Genomic DNA, 19,360 nt, shown 5'->3' with positions numbered 1-19,360 from the left:
AAAGCTGGATAAACATCATTAAGGAGAATTTGGCACAGGGGGAGATAAGGCTGTGCGCTCACCAAGTTCAGGATACTTCAAAGGGAAAAAAGGCTTTTGATAATGGATTTCTCAGGAGTTGGGACATGACTGGACACCTTACTCATCCTACAGCCAACTGCTTACAGAGGAGGGGAGGTCTTCCTGGAAAGGGCCCTCTGCTCGCGTTGCCACTTCCACAGCCATGTGCTGTAACGGTGCTGCATCATAACTATAATTTTGGAGTTACAAGACTCTGCCCCTTTGTTTCAGTGCTCCTGAAACGACAGAGCATGCAGTGAAAGGGCCGTGGTCCCAGGCATGCCCACAATGGGATGGCAGATCCCTGTGGATCTGCTGCATCCACTGGTTCCCAGACTGTATGGGCAGCTGGGCTGCACATTCTCCTGTGTTCCATCTTGTGTTTGCATTGAAGGCACGGTGAGGGAGGAAGGAACAGGGTTATTATGCATGCAGACAAGAGTGATCAGGGAGGAATGGCAAGGACACTTTGGGGACAAGGTTAGAATTCAAAATGATTTAGACAAGTTGGATGAAATGGCCCCAAATACCGAGGTGAAATGCAAACTGGGGACAACAGCAAAGCACTGCATTTCATCAAGAGGCACAGACTGCTCATATGGGAATGACTGAAGGCATGGTCTTTATTCCAGAAAAGAGCTGGGATAACAGCAGTCACAGGGCAAGAGTCTGTCCTGCAGCTCTGTTCCTAATGAGGAATGGTCTTCTCTCTCCTTGTGTAGCCTAACAAGTGGCAGAGGAGGAATGTTAGTCTTGTCTCTGCCTCAGTTCAACTACTCAGTCCTTAAGGCCTTTAAAAGATAACCTCCATGAGGAAGGGAATGGTCTGTCCTCTGCAGCTGCAGCAGACAGGACAAGATGACACAGGTTTAATTTGCAGCGAGAGCAAATCAGGTTAGACACAGAGGACTGTTTACAGGGTCTGGAGCAGATAACTTTGAGATGCTGGGGAGTCTACAAACAGGATGCCGACAGCTGCAAACTTTTCTCTCCTGTTAGTGTAGGAGTCTTTTCTCCCTTCTGTGGTGTCTAAAATGCCATCTGTGTGGCAAGAGGAATTTGAGAATTTTACCCATGCTCAAGGAGAGGAGCTGGTCTGGGTTCCCCTGAAGCATTTTCCCTAGCACAGGGGAGTCAAGGCCGGTTCGTTGTCCTACGTACTAACATTGCTCTGAATATTGGGAAAAGATAGAAGCAATGCTATTTTTGAAGGCAATATTGAACATAAATAGACATGGAAAGGTGCCAGCTTCAAACCAGAACTGTTTCCAATAGAGCTGGGTGAGGCCCTCAAAGAGTCTTTTGAAAAATCCATTAAGGCTCCATCAAAACAAGGAGCTTTTCAGAATGACAGACACATAGGTGCCTCCTTCAGCTCATTCGAAATAAAAAAAAAAATCAGGCACATTTTCTCCTTATTTCCTTTCAAACAGATTCAGCCCCTCCGGAGGAAAAAAAAAATAAAATTTCTGTTGTGGAGAAGAAGGCAGCACCATTTCAAGTTTTAACAGATCAGGCTTAAACTGGCTGCGTGCTGCCTGCAGTTGAGCTCCGCTGCACTGCTGCTGACATGGAAAGGACTTAGCAGGCAAGTGGAGAGCTCACCAGCCTGCAACCCTCATCCAGTGCTCAAAGCTTCAATATGCTGAAGCTTTCAAGGCTGAAAAGCCCAGGCTTTTGCCTTTCCACCAGTAGGTCTTTGAACACCTCTGGGTCTTTGTAATAGCAGCATCTGCTTCATCATTTCAGTTTCTGCATGAGTCACAGTTCCCCTCATGTACTACTTTTCCTTTCCCACTCTGCCTCACAGATAAGAATTCAGTGTCCCAGAGCAGAGATTTGAGAAACCTCAGGCAATGGATTCATGTCCAGAAAAAAAATGAATCTTATCTATGACAAAGAGGGAAAAGGAAGGGGGCGAAATGTGTTTGTAGTAAAATTGTTAAGAGACCAAATTGGTGCCTCCTTAGGAAGTTCCTGGGATGTAAAGCACCAATTAACGTGCACATGATGTGAAATATGAATAGGCCAGGGCTTTGACTCATCCCCCAGTACAAACCAAGCGAAGAGCTTGAGTTGGCAACACAAGTAGCAAGTTGAAGAGGGAAAAGGAAAGCCTTTCATTCTATCTGGATGTGCCTCCAGCCATAGCAGAGGGAGAGAGGAAGTCACACAAGTTAGGCAATGCCAAGACACAGAGATGTGACCTGAGGGTGCCTGTGGTCTGCCTTGGCCACATGCCAGAGCACAACCCCAGGTCCATGCAATTACTTCCACTGTGAATTCAATAACCATTGCAAACTTGCACACACGAACAAGGACCTCAGACAAGAAAGGAACAATATACATTTCAGCTGTGGACCCCCAAGCACTGGGTCACGTTAATCAATCAACCCACTCAGTGCCTCTGGCAGAGAAGTATTTTTAAAATATTTTAGGAGACAGGAAAAGGATCAAAATGTTGAGAAAGCCACCAGAACTGGTAGTTTGATTCTTTAGAAGATGCTAGTTATGCTAGTTCTACCTGTTTGTAAGGGAGCTGAATGCTGGGACATGGAGAGGTAGATGGGTGATAGGTCTTTGGCTGTGACCTCCAACTGGCTGAGGCAAGACAGCACCAATGCCCCTGTCATGCCTGGCTGATTGATACTTGGGACCCAGCAGGGTTGGCGCTCAGGCACCGAGGACAAACCAAAGCTGTTTTTGGTGTAGTCTCTGTTTACAGCTGCAGCACAACCAAATCCATCAAGCGGGAAGAGGAGTTCAGTTGTCACTGTCACATCCTGGAGGAAGACTAGGCTGACTCAATTAGAAGACACACACGAGTATTGATTATTGCCAAGTACAAATTCTCTCTCCCTCTCAACTATGTGGTACTGTTAGTTTATTTTCCCCCTCCAGGTTATTCCTAATTTCAAAATAACACGATTGTTGTTGTTCCCAATGTACGATACAAATTGACAATATAATATAGCTTGTATTACCACAGTCCCTACTGGCCTCTGATGAGTTAGTAATTCAGCCACCTGATTTCCTCTTTTTTTTTTTTTTTCCTTTTTGCTTGTGGATTCCAAGCTCTCTGAAAATGTATTTCTTGTTTACGTTCAAAGCAAAGCCATCTCACAGCCACTGGATGTCTGAAAGATTTTTCTTGCCCTTCAACTCTACTATAGAGGAGGCTGGATGTGTTCCAAAAATCTCCTCCTGTAATCGCAGCCATCAGTCACTTATCCCCAGGAAAATTTATGCCAGCCCCTCTCTGCATGCTGGGACAACTGTTTTGGAGGGGAGAGTAGAGCCTGTGAGCTTCCTACCTCAGTTTACAGGTTGGCACTAAGCAGGGAATGGATGTAGCAAGCTACAGTCTGCCAGGATAAATGAAGTGTTAGATTTTACCAAATGCATCTGCCTATAGACCTATTTCTCCAGTTGGGAATCCATCATCCTCGCCTCTGGAAATAAAGCCATTGGAGTGTCTTGCTTATAAACCCATGAGCCTAAAAAAAGTTCTCCTGCATCTGAAAATGGAGATCTCACAGTCCTGCACTCAGTCACAGCAAACAGAAAGGTTGAACTTCCTACGCGAGCATCATCACTCTCCTGCCCTTGCAGTGCAATTTGGGAGCCCAACTTCTCCCACACCTGCAGTTTCTTGCATGGAACTGGCAAAATGCACTCACTGCGCTGAATAAGCCTAGGGACTCAGAGGTCCCATGATCTCACCAGAAGATATTAAAATTCTTCATCTTCCTCTCGCCTGATGAAAGAGGTATGAACTGTGCTTGGGCCAGTTAGAAATTAAACCATTTCCAGTATATAACATCTATTGCTCTCCTTGGGGATGACTCAGGATGTGAGCTACACATTTCTAGTAGAATGGTACTGGAGAGGACAGCAGGGCCAGCACTTCAGTTCTGTATTTATGGATATCATCAGAAAAGTTTTATTGGATACATATTTTGCATCCCTCTCTCTGGAGGATCCATCTGACTTTCACAGTATTTTTGTTCTCTTGCTTTTGGTAACTGATTTTATACATGTATGTACACAGAGGGGATTTGGGTAAGAATTCCTCAGAGTATGGAGAAGCAGTGATTGTTTCCCATTTGACCTAAGGAGGAAACATGGAACTCCAACCTTTACTGTAAGTCCAAAGGGACTGGAGTAGGTCTGACCCTTCCACCTGTTACCACAACCACACTTCCCTCCTTTAAAGGACAACTGCCATGCACTTGCCTTGTACAAATGCCACCTGCCAAGGCTGCTTTTTCTTCTGGCTCCCCTTCAAGATGTGCTGCTTTCTCCATTTAACTCACCTGTCAAGGGCACTCGAGTGCCCTCCCTGAGGGCTAATCCCTTCAGTGATCCCTGCCAAGGAGCCTTGGGTTGTGTTTCAGAGAGTGTAAAGTTTTCAGCACGTGGTCCCAAAAACCTGCCTGCCAGGCTTCCCCCAGGGATGGTGCTCACATAGTGGTACAACTGAAATGTGGGGCCACTGTGTAGATAAGGACAAAACCCATCTGCAATCAGATTTAAAACAAGGTGATTCAGTACCACTCCTGGTTTAGTGCTTTGGCCTCAGTACCAGATGCCCTCATTAGAGTGCATTCTCCTTTTTCCGAAAGATGAGATGTCTTAGGATTTCCACCCAAACAGCGAAAAAGGAAGCAGTATTTTGAAGGTTTTCACAAAAACAGCATATCCCAGGGGTAGTTTGGGTCAATCAAATATTTTCTTTTGCTCACTTTTCCCGTGTAACATAAAAAATGTGGATGAAAAATTGACAAAAAGTGAAATGACTGCAACTTCGTTTGAAAAATCATCAAAGAAGAACACTGTAACCTACAAGTTACTTTTGAAAAGGGAGTGATCAAAACAATATGGCCTGATGTGTCGAAATAACATTTCCAACAAAAATTGCTTTAACAACATTTTTCTCAATTCATTGCATCATTCCCAACAGGACCATTCCTGGTGATAGCACGAAGAGATCACCCAGGAATTTTCTCCTCTTATACTTCCTTTTAAGACAGTGGCAATGTGCATCGGTCTCCTCTTCTCTCTTCACGTGCTGTCTTTGATACTTCTATCTTTTGTACAAAGCCTTTTTATTAATGTTGGCCATGGGGAGCACATGTGTGAGATGCACAGCTCCACAGACCCTTCACAGCTGCACCACGTTTGCCTTCAGTTATGGGGGGATTGGTCAGAACTGACACAGATGTCCTCAGGACAGCGGTGATTTATCAGAAGGAAAGTGAGCCCAATGTGAAGGTCGCAGGACACGCTTCACCTCACTCATATTCGTAAATCGAACGTGCATCTGTTGGCTGCTGAGCATGTACAGAGCAGGTATCTAGATAGGATGGTGTGTGCTTATGCACTTCTCAGCGTAGCATTGAGATGTCCAGCATGTAGGAGAAATATATCTAGGAAACGACAGTTGGAGCATGATTGTGTGGCCCCTCAACCCGAGATAGAACGTCCTGAACTCTGTCCACAGGAGTAGGCTGGTACAGACCTGAACAGAGCATAATGAATGCCCTTCTTCATCATGCAGGTGCCACTTCTCCTGACTCAGATTTGGTTACACTCGTGGAGCTGATTGCAGATTTCAGCCTGCTCCTGCATATCAAGAGCATATTCAATGTTACAGGCACTCAGTGAAACAAAAAGTCAGCACGTGGTCTTCCTTACAGACCCCGGGTCTTGTTCATTCCTGGTGGAGCCACATAAAGAACGACTTTGGCCTATTTTGTCAGATGCAGAGATATTGTGTAATAGTATGCTCAATCCTTTATGTCAGGTCATCTATCTCTCCTCAGCAAAATGCATCCATGATTACTTCTCCATTTACTAGGGTTTTTTTAAATACAGAATTATATAGTAACCTTCAAACAGAAGGAGGGGAGAATAAATATATTTAGTTTAAAAGTTTAACTGGTCAAAGCAAAGTTAGGGAAAGCATTGAGCATCTCAGATGCTGGTTAACCTATAAATGAAAAATAAAGAAGACAAGAAAAAGGAATATTAAATTATGTAAATGCTTAGGGGAATCATATCTTGGCTCATATACAAGTCTAAGCTGCTGCAGGAAAGAAATGGGAAGACTGGGCTGGAGGAAATGCGACAATTGGTGTCTTCCCATAGAAAGCTTCAGCTTCCTTCAGAATGGAAAATAGCTTCCCTTATAAAACAGTTTAGGTCACATTCAGACAAACAGTGATGGGTTTTGCCCTCAAAACTTAAAGTGCCACGGTCACATACAGCTTATCCACACGTGCAGCTGACACACAGCCCTGTAAGAGTTGTTCCCATTGCATGAAGCACCTGCTTTATTGCAAAGAAGGAGCTGTAGTACCGAGAGAACATCCACAGAGATGGAGCTTGCACACTGCTCTTTCTCCTTCAGACAGGGATCAAGTCTCTTGGGAACACACACTGGATTTTTGCAGGTACAGCCTCCTTCATAATTTATGGCAGGCTGCCTCAAACCTCTCCCTGGATGCTTTCCTTTTCCCCATGCAGACATGTAGGACCCAGGACCAGTGCAAGAAACATCAAATCCCACAGCAGCTCATTCTGATGGCAAAAATGGGTACTGACACATTTTTCTCTAGTCCTGCTGTCCCCAGCTTGTCTGTGGGAGCTGATGCTGCAGGACTCATCTTGCATTGTTATGTAGATAAGTAGAAACTCCTCTCCAAAGTTTTAACATGCCTTCAAGTCAACAGCAAATAAACTTCTGCAAAGAATGCTGAGTTGTAAGGCTGGTCCCAGCTGGTTTTGGGAACACTGTTCTGTTGGAAACGATATTCCAAGGTGTTTAACTGTGACAGGATTTTCTGAAGAAGGCCAAGCATGTGGGAACATTTCTCACTCCCTGGAAGCTAATGGTTGGTCCTCAGCACAGATTTACAATTTAATTGAAAAAAACAATGCTCTTAATCATCAAAGCTTTAGCTGTGCACCCCCCTGGTTTTGCCAACCCAAGTCATAACATGTATTAGAGGACTATAGTAGAAACACTGAGAGAGGAGAATAAAACAAGAATGAGGCAAATTACAATCTCACTTGCTCAGGAGTAACTCCATGACATAAATAGCCACTTCACATTTATGCAGATGCAGAAGCTCAGCTTGTCCCAGTGTCTTCTCGACATTGAACATTTTTCCTTCCTTCAAATTTTTAAGACCTTTCCCCAGCAAGCCTCCCTTCAGGTTTCTATTTGTAATGTTTGCATGATATATCAGGAAACATCTCTAAAAAGAGACATCAGTCTATGGCATGGAATTCTTCCTGGGAAATTATCTGCTGTGCTGCAGGTTGTGAAGGGGAGATCTGTTACCATTCAAGAGCTGTCCCATTCAAAAACTGCTGAAGCAAAGAGCAAAAATTCTCTGAGTCAACCCTGAACCAAAGTCCCAGCCAACATCAGGGAGCCCTTTTCTGTTAGAAGAGCCTCTTTTCAGATAAGACTTTCACCCAAGGTTATCTGAACACTTGCAATCAAATGGCATTTTGTGCTAACATTAATCCTGGTGTCCTGGCCACATTCCAGTTTGAGTAACAGAGTTCTGCCAACCTAAATTCCTCCAGAGGTTTCAGGAGGATGCAATTTTCTCCCTCTTCTTCGTCTTCCATTTTTGGATAGTTAATTCTGGACAGTGTAAAAGATTGACCATGTTTCCAACCCAGCACTGGAAGCACCTCACTTGTGAGAAAAGTGAGAAGGACCAAAATGCTGCATGAAAGCACATTATTAATAATGAATGGCTTTTACAACACATTTCTACTTTTAAGTTCTGGTATCAATGGAAAATGTAGAGCTGGAATTCTACTGAGATCCTTTAGAGTGTTTATTGGCAATCCCAGCAATCGGAACAGAGAAGTGCATTTAAGTTGTAATCAATACACTTGTGACACAAATGAAAGGGAGATGTTACATAAGGAGTTTTTTCCACTGGAGAGAGCCCTGACAGCCAGTTATTGCACTGAGGAAAGGAAGCCACCCAGATGGACTCTCCGTCACACTAATGAAGCCATCTCATAACTGTAACAGAGACCTCGTGTATCTGCTGTGACACTTTGCAAATCCGGGCATGAATAAATAACCAGAGTCCAATTGAATTAACCTCCAGCTGATCAGCCCTACTAAACAAATTATCCTAAACTCTGAACAAGATTAAAAGGACTGGCACAGGCCAGAATCATGTGGCAGGAGTGTTAATTCAGTTTAACAAGTTTAAACCTAATCCCTCAGTGCTCTCTGATTTCAGGGTTTCAGGGCAAACTGGTTCTAAAATGCTCTTGGAAGGGTTAGAAAAGGAGGCTTGCATGAAGTTGAGAGAAAAAACATGAACTCAGCTTGGAGTCACCTAAAGAAACAGAAGAGGAATCGCCAGTGCAGAGCAGAGGAGGACTTTGGCAGAGCATTTCTTAGAGAGACAGAAGAGAGTAGGAAAATGACACTGATTTCCTTACGGAATATTCCAACCTCATTTCCAGGATGAAACTTAAAGGTTGATAGCACATCTGCTTTTCTTGATTTTCATGTTTCTTGTGCAGAAACAGAAGATAAGCACCTATGAAATAAGGGACAATGCTTCATTTTAATGCCATTTTCTCCAGTATATAATTGTATTTTTCTCCTAAGAGTACATTTGTACTGTCCATCAAAAACACAATTCAATTATCACAAACTTCAGTTCATTACTTAGGATGGCACTAACAAAGAATTTCAGCACTTGTTTCTTTCTATGTTGATTCATAAAAGGATTTATGTGGTCAGCTAAAATTAACTTTAAATTTCAACTTTAACAGACTCAACATTTTGCAGGGTTTTGAAATGATAAACCTGCTTCCAATAGAAACTATTTATTTGATTAATCTCTAGACACAGGAGGGGATGTAGTAAACTCTATAAGTTTTCTGAAATGGAGATAACCAGGATTTGAAACTTTTCTAAATATAAGTTCCTGCGGTATATGCACATGCCTCACAAAACCTTTCCAATCACAAAATTCCTCATACATGTATTTCCAATCTTCTATCACAAGTAAGTCCTTCAATACAGCTCCCAGTTTCCTAGAATCTCACACTTTTTCAGTGAGTCTAGTTAGTATATGCAGGTGAAGACAGAAATCTGAGAGTCTCTACAGCCCACTGAAGAGCACCTGCCTGCATTCTTTTGCCTTGCTATGGAATGTCTTTATGCAGGTCTGGCTTGGATTCTGTATTGTGATCTACAGCATAACTGTAGTTTTATGTGCTAAACTTCAGCACCAGATAGGATGTTCATTTTGACTAGGTAGCAAACAAATTTAATGTACCACGAAAGAGGAAGCATTAAGACCCCAGGTATTTCCACCGTCTCCATCTTCAACATCTATAAAGAACTTAAAAATCAGATAGAGCCAATCTCCATCTAATATTCAAGAGCAATTCCAGGAATCATTTTGGTGTTTTTTCATTGGCAAGGCACAGAGTTGTCCACTTTGTTGGGAAATGCCTCAATGCTTCCACATATTTAAGTTTTGCAAAATGAATACCTCCTGTAATTCTGAAACTTTTGTTACACAACCCTTGAAATGGAATCATGACCTGTCTACTGTGTACTTTGCTATTATTTATGCAGTATATAAATGCAAGGTAAATATTTATTCTCATTTTCCACTGTGTGCACTGACTGATATCTCCCAAAGTTAACAGCAGCATTATGAACTGCAAATGATGACACATTGTCAAAGTTGAAACCATTTGGTTAGATGCCTCTTACATTTTCAAATATTCCCAATGCAATTTCATAACTGTCTTGAACATAATGAGGCAGTGGATTTTTCCTCTTTCAACTGTGTAACAATGAACAACTATTAGAACCACTTTATTATTTCCAGAGTTTGAAGGATCAGTGGCCACAGAGAAAATATGCCCTTTTAAACCAAGTTTTTAATTGTTTTCTCACTTGAAAGAGGAGCTAATTTATTACTGGCAGTGCAGAAGGCATTTGTCTCATCAAGATATATCATTCTAACTATGGGTGAATTCTAGACAACAACACTATTTAATTTGCTGTCACAATTAAGTGATTTATAGAACTGACTATACTATTAGTATCATACTAATACTCTGACATTCTCTTGTTGCCTCTGCAAGAGCCATGGTGTTATTTGCTGTGCTTTCGCCCTTCTTGGGAACAGAGGGGTACGAGTTTTGTTCTTCGAAGCTATGCCACAATTATTTTTACAATCCACTTCATTTGCATGTTGTCTTTCATCTGACAGACCCCCACGAGCACCTAAAAAACTCCTACATAAACTATAGCGAGCTTTATGGTAATTACTGCTGTCTTTACTGATCCATGGAAATAATTCCTTCAGCCACTGCAGCAGTACAAAGCTTCTGCTGTTTGCAGGGTAGATCTGCTGATGGATGATACCATCCACAGGCGCTGTCATGGTCATGATCTATGTAGGGCTGTTACTTGACAAATGAAAATTATGTAAACAGTACTCAAACTCAATCTTGCCTCATGATGACTCTGTCTGTTCCGTACCCCCTGCCTACAGTGCCCAGTACAGCCAGCTGTTATCTCATGATAAATACCGGAGATAAAATTATCATTAGACAGCACCAGGTTGCCTGCATGATGTAATCCTGACTCTTTTAGGTAGCTGGAGCTCTTTTAGCTCTCTTAGGTAGTCTGGAGTGATGCTGGAGATGGATTTCACACATTTCCAGAATGTCATTTTAATTTCAGTCGTTCTTGAAAGTAATTTCTGGATAATTTTTGCAAAGAAATGTAGGATGTGCTGATTTTAAAAGTACTGAATACATGAAAACTACTGCACCCAAGAAACTGCTTTCAGCAATGTCCTTCTGCAGGTGTGACTTGCCTCATCTTGCCAGGCTCCACAACCTCAGTAGCAGCCCCCTCCCAAAACTCTCCCCTAGCACCAAGGTTGCTCCTTTCTCCTTTCTCCTCCCCGCCCCACGGATCTGTAATCCTCCTTCCCCAGCCTGCACAGCAGCTCAGAAAACACCAATGACACAGCATAACAAAGTCCTACAAGGGCTAGAGTACTCCTCTATTTATAGGTCGCTAAATCTGACTAAAAAAAACTTCCAGAGCTCCAGTCACATTGCTACCTAGATGTTTCCAGGCCCAGCCAGAGCGTGCTGGCTTACTGCCATGTTTTTAAATCCTACCCAGTACACTGAGCTTTCGCAGGAAAATCTGCTAGTGCTCATGTGTGGGCAGTTACTATTGACACAAATATTAATGAACATTCCCATATTGTTTCCTTACTAAGCTGCAAGTGCAAGAAATGAAAACAACAGCATGACCCGACAGTCTCAGGCATGTAAAGACATCCAGCATTTCTATTTCAGATGGGCAGCTGAGTGCAGCTCACACAGAAAGGGAACAATTTGGATTTAAGTGTTATGTGTGGGTTTTTTTATTAAAAGACTGTTGTTTTGCTGACTGAATTCTACAACTGGGGAAAAAAAAAAAAAAAAAAGGTTTAATCAAGAACAAAATAGCTTGGAGCCATTCTGCAATGCCTAATGGATTGGCTGAGACTTCCCCTTACTCACACAATCAATGAAATAAGAGAAGTCCCATACAGTAAGAGCTGTGTAGACAACTTCAAAACAAGACAAACCCTTAGACTTGTCTCTCAGAATAAGAATTGATACTCTTGTTATCCCAGGGGGCACAGAAAAGGGCCCAATGCACAAAAGAGCCGGAATCCCCTCACCTCCCTTCAAAATGTGAGCACCAACTGAGAGCCTCAGAGCTTTAACCCTGAGAATGCTGTTCAGGTACCAGCTAATCCTGGGCACATCTGAACTCCTCTGCTCACATTCTAACTTCAGGCTTCCCTGCACACATGATGTTCCATTTTTGCCAGGCAGGGAGACATGGTTGTTGGGGCTAAGGATGGTCTCTGAGAAAAGCCCCCAGTGTGCTCCTCTCCCTGCCTGCCCCAAGGCCTCAATCCAGTAGTATTTTCTGAAAACCACCTCTGTCAGATTCTATCAAAATGCAGTGAGGATGGCTTGAAAGGAGAAATCCAGGGTGTGGATTTCTGCCATCCTTTGACAAAACAGCTCCATGGAGAGAGTGTTCACACAACTCCATACCACCCACACCCCCAACCTTGCTGTGACAGCAATAAGGGGAACAGGAGCACGTTGATATTGTCTGGCCTGAGGAATGTACTCACAGGCAGCTCTGCCTCACGTACCTGATTTATAACAAGGGTCAGAATAATTCCCAGGCAGCTCCTGCATCAGGGAGCAAACTAATTCCTTTCCTCTCTCCTTGGCTGCGCAGCCCAGGGCCCAGCTGCACCCGAGGTTCCAGCTCACAGTCTATATTCTGCATCATAAAAGATACAAGAGAGAAATCTAAACTAGAGAAGTAATAACCTGTAAACTAATAAACCAACCCAGCACTTTGATAGTGAGGCTCTCCCCAGAGCAGGGATTATTAATGGATGTCCTGAAACACTGTGTGTCTAGTTTTTGAGAGAAGTGGGAAACATTTCTGATGCTCTGAGGATCTAATGCACTTGTTCTTATAAAATAAGTTCAGATAAATGCAAAGATAATATAAAAGCAGCCTCATTCCAGTTTACACACACAGAGGCACTGAAGCAGTTTAAAAAGAAGAGTAATACAAAACTGCTCAAATAGATAATAATAAAGGTATGAAACTGCAACATTATGAGTAGTTTTTCTTGCCAATGTATGGGGTTGCACAGTCATTGATTTTGTCTCATAACTGAGATAGTGACATGCACAACTTATGTTTCTTCAACAGTGAGTGCATGGGAATGGAAGAAGGGATCCTGAAATTCTGCATAACCTCCAGCTGAGGATTTGATGGCTCTGAACTGCGGTCTGTTTCAATTCTTTATTTTCCCTGAACTGTAAAACGGGGTATAATAATAATGTGTTATGTCAAAAGACAGCTTATGAAGCTAAGTGTAATAATGTTTGCAATGTGATTAGGGATCTTTAGAGGAATAGTGCTGTAGAAACCAGGATACAGGTCTTTCTCAGCCACAAAATGCTGGGAAGCAGATGGCAGGCAGAGAGAACCCTCAGGAAAGGTCCCATTACCTGCCACAGTGTGTATTCTCAAATCTCCATCCCCAATATCAGTCACACAGACAATAGGAGTCTTCTCTTTAGTTCATTTTTTTTAATGTATTTACTTTCAATGACGAAGATTCAGTGCTTAGTTATTTCAGTTTGCTATATCCCACCTCAGCTACATGCCAAAATGAGACATCCAACTCATAGAAACTGTTGAAGACAACTTTTTCATCCCAAACTAATGCAAAACAGCAAAGAATGGTGAATCCCCGTAAATCTGAACTACAGTGGATGGATTCTCTTTGTCCTCCTGTCATGTAAAAAATAAAACGGAGTCTGGCGAGGATGGCAGGAAGAACTGGATCCTTTGTGTTTCCTGAAGTAAAGTTACTCTCTGGAGAAGGCAGAGCAGGAATAAACTTCTTTATGAGTCAGGAGGTTTTACTGACAATAGCTGCTATTATCTCTGTCAAACAGGCAAAGCCTCGAGTGATTGTGGTAAGCAAGAAAGAGGAATGGTGTTTATTTGCAGTGCTGGAAAACAGACTATTTGCCAGACTGCAAAGAGTACCGAAAAGGTATCGAGTCTCTGTTTGAATTAACCACAAAAATAACCTGCTGAATTAAAAGCTTTTCCATGGACCTCTGCTGCTCTCTAATGGTGCCTTCCAGGATTCTCATCACAAAGTCTATGTGCTCTTCCTGTAGTCAAGTTTTGGTAAAACTTTTAATGCAAAACAAAAGGAATATTCATGAGGTCCTTAAGATATGTTACCTGAACTGATAACCTACAACCCAAGCAGCTATTGCTGCAGCCACAGTAGGGATATTTAGTGTGTGGTGGGAATGCCAGTAAAGGAGATCTAAAACATAGAAATGAAGGCTTTGAGCATACTTTAGATGCAGCAAATGCAAGAGTCTGGAAAGTTGCAAACCTCCGAGAAATCCCAAATTTCAGGGCTTTGTATAAATTAGAATACAAAATTATTATTCATGAGTTCTAGTATTTCGAGAAAAGTTAGCACTGGATCAATTGTGTGTAATTAACAGAAACTGATGTCTGCACCTGGGACAATCACTTTTGTTTTAGCTCTCTTCCCACAGGTGCCCTTATTTTATCCCCCAGAACAGCTCCATCAAGCAGCTGCCATCATTCACTCAGCTAAGGGCAAGGTCACTCCCATAGCCTAAAAGCAGCCTTATTTTTATAGGATCACAGAACAGTTTGAGTTAGAAGGGACTTTAAAGCTCATCTCATTCCAACCCCGTGCCATGGGCAGGAACACCTTCCACTATCCCAGGTTGCTCAAAACCCGTCCAACTTGGCCTTGGACACTTCCAGGGGCAGGGAATCGACAGCCTCTCTGGGCAACCTGTGCCAGGGCCTCACCACCCTCATAGTGAAGTTCTCCCTAATATCTAATCCAAATTTCTCCTCTTTTAGTTTAAAAACATTCCCCTTTGTCCTATCCCTGTCTTCCCATGTAAAAAGTCATTCTCCCTCTTCTTCTATCAGCCTGCTTTACAAGCCACTTTTACTTAGATAGGAAAGCACGCTGGGAAGATTAAAGTGCGGCCATCAGGGTCACCTGTCCCCTCACGGGCCTGAGGAGGAGGACACGCCACTCCCTCACGGCGCTGCGGGGTCCTGCCCCGGGACTGCCCCACCCGCGCTGGGAAGCGGTGTGGAAAGGGGAGAAAACGGTGGAGGAGACGGCGTCAGGCGAAGGGGTTCCTCTCCGGGGCCAGGAGCTCAGCCCAGGGCCGGTGAGAGACTACGGCCATGAGGAGACCGTGAGGGGGGCTGGAGATGGCGCCTTCCCGCGCGCGAGCGCGGCGGGTAATGGCGGCGGCGGCGCTGAGGGGAGGGGAGGGGACGGGCCGTGAGGGCAGCGGGCGCCCTGCGCCATCGCCCCGCGCCGGCTGAGGGAGGGAGAGAGGGAGGAGGGAAAGGAAGGGAAGGGAAAGGAAAGGCTCCGCTTCCGCCGCGGCGGGGCGGGCCTGGGCGGAGAACGGCGGCACGGGTAGGGGCGGCGGGGGCCGTGGCCTGGCGGGAGGGGTGATGGTGGCGGTGTCTCTGCCTCCCTCAGGACAAGCCTGGTCCTGCGGGACCCGGGGTGGAAAGCGGGGCTCGGGTTCCCCTCCTTGGTGCATTGTTAACGCTGAGCCTGTCAGTGGCAGCTTGGCCATGCCGGGGGAGTGATGTCATCGCGAGGTTGCCAAATGTCCCCCCCCTAACCAGATGTGCGCTGTCCCGCACTGACACCCACCTCCGGATGCTCCTGTGCCCTGAAACTAACTTAACCCAGGGTGTTTCAAATGACGAGGAAAGATTTGGGCTTTTTTACAGCCCGGTAGAGACCACGTTTGTAACCTAACGTTGTTTTGCTGTTCTCGCCGCCCCGTTCTCTCCCGGCAGCGATGGAAGCGGGTCCCATCGTGACGTCCAAGCAGCGGGAGGAGGTGGTGCGCGGCGTGCCCACCGAGGTGGTGTGCACGGCCTTCTCCAACTCCGTCCTCGTGGTGGTCACCCAGTACGGCAAGATGGGCACCATCGTCTACGTGGACCCCAACACCATCGGCGACAACGTGGGCAGGCCCTCGCTCACCACCAAGGTGCTGCTGGGCAAGGATGAGGTGAGAGCGAGCGGATGTGCAGGCAGGGATAAGGGGGAAATGTAGTAGGTGGGGGCTGTGCGAGTTGCCAGGGAGTTGATGAATCACAGCAGTTAGAGCAGTGTTTGAACAGTGATAAGATTAATTTTAAAATATCTTCTGAGGGAAGAGGGGGTTCATCAGAAAAATATGTGCGCTCGTCTGCTGTTTGACATAAAACTTTAGCTAACCGTCAGTGGTTTGGGGATCTGGTGTTTTGTGTCCTGCAGGATACGGGTTGCTTCTCTGTGTTTATGCAAGGTTTGATAAAGCTCTGTTGATTTAAGCATTGCAAGATCAAATGTGCAGCCATTGATAACCTTTTTGGGTTTCTGTTCCAGTGAGTTTGTTTTTCTTTACAGGTCTGTTTTATCACCCCCATTCCCCACCCCCCCATCACTGTATGCCAGCCCCATAATGGACTTTAGTTGCCCTCACCTAAGTGTGCCTGCCAGCACCTTCCCTTGATAAAGTTTAATTTGTTTTGCTTCAACAAAATGAGTTTTTATCAACCATTTCACAAGGCTGGAGAGAAAGCAGAAGAAAATGTGTTTCGCAAAGTGTCAACTGGTCAGGCATTAAAACAGAAAGTTACAGAGCTACATGCTCATGAGGCTTTCCATCAGCGTTGAAGCTATTAAATATTACTTGCTAGCTTTAACTAGAAAAACTGTAGCAACACAAGTTCCTGATTCTATCTACAGCTTCCCCTTATGGAGTTCTTTTTCTTCAGTAATAACCTTCCCTTTCTGGATGGGAGATGTTTTGTTTGCTTTCATTGATATGATATCTGCTAATTCTGACCACCTCCACCCCCAATCTGCTTTTGTGTTTTATTTGGAAATGGGAAATGCTATGTTTACTTCATTAAATTCTATTTTTAAATCATTTTAACCAACTTAACTGATCTAAACTTTAAGAAAAGGCTTTCTAGTTTGCTCCTTTCCTGCTTGTCACTGTTAATATCCCTCTTTGGGATGGTGCACACTTCCAAACAAGACTGGTGGTTAAAATCAGTCAGACTCAACCTTCTGACAGATACACAACTGTGGGTGTCAGTGAAACCTAGACAAGCTGTGTGGTTCAAAGCTGTGCTGGACGAGGTTCAGACTGGACATTAGGAAGCCCTTCTTTACTGAGAGGGTGGTCAGACACTGAAACAGGCTTGAGGGGGTCGATGCTCTGAGCCTGTCAGTGTTTAAGAGCCATTTGGACAATGCCCTGAATAATGTTTTAACTTGGTCTGCTTTGAGTGGGTCAGGCAGTTGGACTAGATACCATGGTAGGTCCCTTCCAACTGAAATAGTCAATGCTGTTCTAGTCTATTCTTGTTAAGGAAGCCTTACAAGGTTGGTTATATCTCTTCCCTTCTTCAGCCTCACTACTTATTTCTGGTTTTCATTATTCTGTTAAAATAGGCAACATGCCTGTTACACAGGAATTCTCTAGGAATTGCAAAAATAACAGGGTTTTTTCCAGTGTTAGTCAGCGGAACATCCCCTCCTCAGAACAGGTTTTTAAACAAAAGGTTGTACTTGCAGACCTCTTTACAAGTCTGGCTCTGATGGAAATAAAGACATTTGGATCCACAGCATTTCATATAATTGGATATTGGTGTCATAGTTTGTGTGGGAGGATTAATGGAAGGAAAGATTCTCCACACTGACTTTCCAAGTTTTCCTGACAGTGCTAAACTCAGTTCCTGTGCAGCTCCAGTTAAATTGCTTCAGAGCGGTTTGGGTGGCTGTCATTCATGGGTCCAAACTCTTCCTTTTTAGGCTGGTTGAGTTTCTAAAGTTCCCTGCCCTGTGGCTTGGCTTTGCTGACCGTGTTGGAACCACACAGCAAATGCCATGCTCCAGGATCAACAGGTTCTTGACATCATTCCTTGACTCCTCCTCTCCTAACTTGTGTGGGAGGGCTCTCCCATCTGTAGGAGTGTACATCTGTAGGAGTGTACATCTCTATCCCCTTTGCTTTTCAGCCCCTCGTTCATGTTTGTGCCAAAAACCTGGTGGCGTTCGTGTCACAGGAAGCTGGGAACAAACCTGTTCTTCTCGCCATGGCTTTAAAGGACAAGACCATGGAAGGAATACAGGCTCTACGGGAAGTGATCCGAAGTTGCCAAGTGTGGTGAAGTTGTGCCATCTGGATTCAAGGAAATGATCTTGAGTCCATGACTCATCACCACCTATTTAAAAGGACAAGAAATGAAAATGATGGAATGTCTTTGTGGTGGTTTTGGACGTACTGAGGAATTTGATGAATTTTTCTCTACTGTGTAGAACATTTGTGGGTTTTGTTACTGGGACAGGTTTGCAGTCCATATAGTCAGTGACAGGACAAAAACAATTGTCACAACATACAAGAGAAGTGTTATTTTTATTATGTTGGGTGGGTCATTTATTTGGGAAAGGGCTCGGCTCTGCACTTGTGTCCTTAGGAGCTGTACATGCCAAGCTCTGTAGCTGCTCTGTACCACAAAGGAGGAACACCCAGTGCAGAGGGAATAAAAGAAACACTGACAAATCTAATTTTACCTGTTTTCTTTTTTTGCTCTGTGAAAATCACTTCAGTTGAAATACAAGCTTTGGTAAAAAGTCAACAATTGCATAATGGGAAGGGTTTTCTTGCCTGTTTTTAAGGAAATGAGTCCTGTATGACTGCTTTTGTCCTTATGTCAGTTCCTGATGTAGTCTGAATCCATTTTCCACTTTCACTCTGATTTTAAAGAGAGGCAGATAATTACGCTCTGCAAATTTCATGAAAGCTGATGTCAGAGTGGAAGACAGGAACCCAAAATAGTGGTGAGAAGAAGACAAAATAATCTCTGCCAGCAGATTACGTGGTATCAGCACAGAGAGGCAGAACATCCATAGGTTGGACCACCTGCAATGAGCAGCTGTCACAGGAGACTTGAGGACAGAGGGTTTTGGGAGGAGGGTTACACAAAGGTGCTTCTGCTGAGTCATTGACAAAAAGTGTCAGATGAAGTTGTATGAGTCGATGGCAAAGCTTAATAGCCAAACTTTTGCCATTTGCTTGGAAAGCACATTTGTTCCTACTTACCTACAAGAAGAAGTAGTAAATTTTTAAGTGAGCCGTTACACTCTGTTGTCACTTATGAACCTGACAGTGCAGACGGAGGCCAGGTCTTGGATTCTGGGCAGGGAGGAGCTGTTGGTACAGCAGAATCAGCACAGAGCCTGTGCCTGCCCCGTGTTGATCCAGCTGCTGGGTCATTTCTGTTGCTAAAAAATCCCCTAGAAGTAGAAAAGCAGAAAATGGATTTCGAAAGGACTCTTCTCTGAAACAAGGGCTATTTACAGCATTTAAGGGATTATGAGAAATGAAACTTTTTTTAAAAATACACTCAAACACTGCAGGCTTCCGGCTGCCCTTGACAAGGAACTTCATCTAAAAATAATTTTCCAAACTGTGTTTCCAAGAATCAAAGGTTTGCATCTGTCATAACTATAAATTTTCCCTCTTCTACACTTCTCCTTTTTTTTTTTTTTTTTGTCTAGGAAGGCTGAGA

At 43.9% G+C, this 19,360-nt stretch overlaps 1 protein-coding gene and 1 long non-coding RNA gene across 4 annotated transcripts; one reads left to right on the top strand and one right to left on the bottom strand.

The window, feature by feature from the left end:
- Positions 1-7,000: 7,000 nt before the first annotated feature.
- LOC114054775 lies at positions 7,001-15,580 on the bottom strand. Its single transcript, XR_003570585.1, has 3 exons — positions 15,438-15,580; positions 12,312-12,445; positions 7,001-8,645 (listed from the first exon to the last, which is right to left on the bottom strand). It is a non-coding gene; the product is annotated as an uncharacterized LOC114054775 (long non-coding RNA).
- On the top strand, positions 14,751-18,356 carry PSMG3 (proteasome assembly chaperone 3). Of its 3 annotated transcripts, none has more exons than XM_027878240.1 (3): positions 14,751-14,871; positions 15,587-15,804; positions 17,807-18,356. In XM_027878240.1, exons 2-3 carry the CDS (start codon positions 15,589-15,591, stop codon positions 17,957-17,959), a joined length of 369 nt encoding a protein of 122 aa, XP_027734041.1. In that variant the 5' UTR covers positions 14,751-14,871; positions 15,587-15,588; the 3' UTR covers positions 17,960-18,356. The 3 variants fall into 3 exon arrangements, with proteins under 3 accessions (XP_027734041.1, XP_027734039.1, XP_027734038.1); XM_027878238.1 differs by lacking the exon at positions 14,751-14,871 and adding an exon at positions 14,989-15,007; XM_027878237.1 differs by lacking the exon at positions 14,751-14,871 and adding an exon at positions 15,070-15,191.
- The last annotated feature ends 1,004 nt before the right edge of the window (positions 18,357-19,360 follow it).

The sequence above is a fragment of the Empidonax traillii genome, unplaced genomic scaffold (assembly GCF_003031625.1).
Source record: "Empidonax traillii isolate 1590-97213 ecotype Southwest subspecies unplaced genomic scaffold, ASM303162v1 scaffold39:size2480183, whole genome shotgun sequence".
Lineage (NCBI taxonomy): Eukaryota > Metazoa > Chordata > Aves > Passeriformes > Tyrannidae > Empidonax > Empidonax traillii.
Note: the sequence above shows the minus strand (reverse complement) of the source record. Positions and strands in the feature narration are given on the sequence as shown.

Excerpts from the sequence above, each read along its gene's own strand:
- PSMG3 (XM_027878240.1), top strand. The coding sequence starts at position 15,589 with ATGGAAGCGGGTCCCATCGTGACGTCCAAGCAGCGGGAGGAGGTGGTG. Across the intron at positions 15,805-17,806 it reads TGCTGCTGGGCAAGGATGAG|CCCCTCGTTCATGTTTGTGC; the intron begins GTGAGAGCGAGC and ends TTTGCTTTTCAG.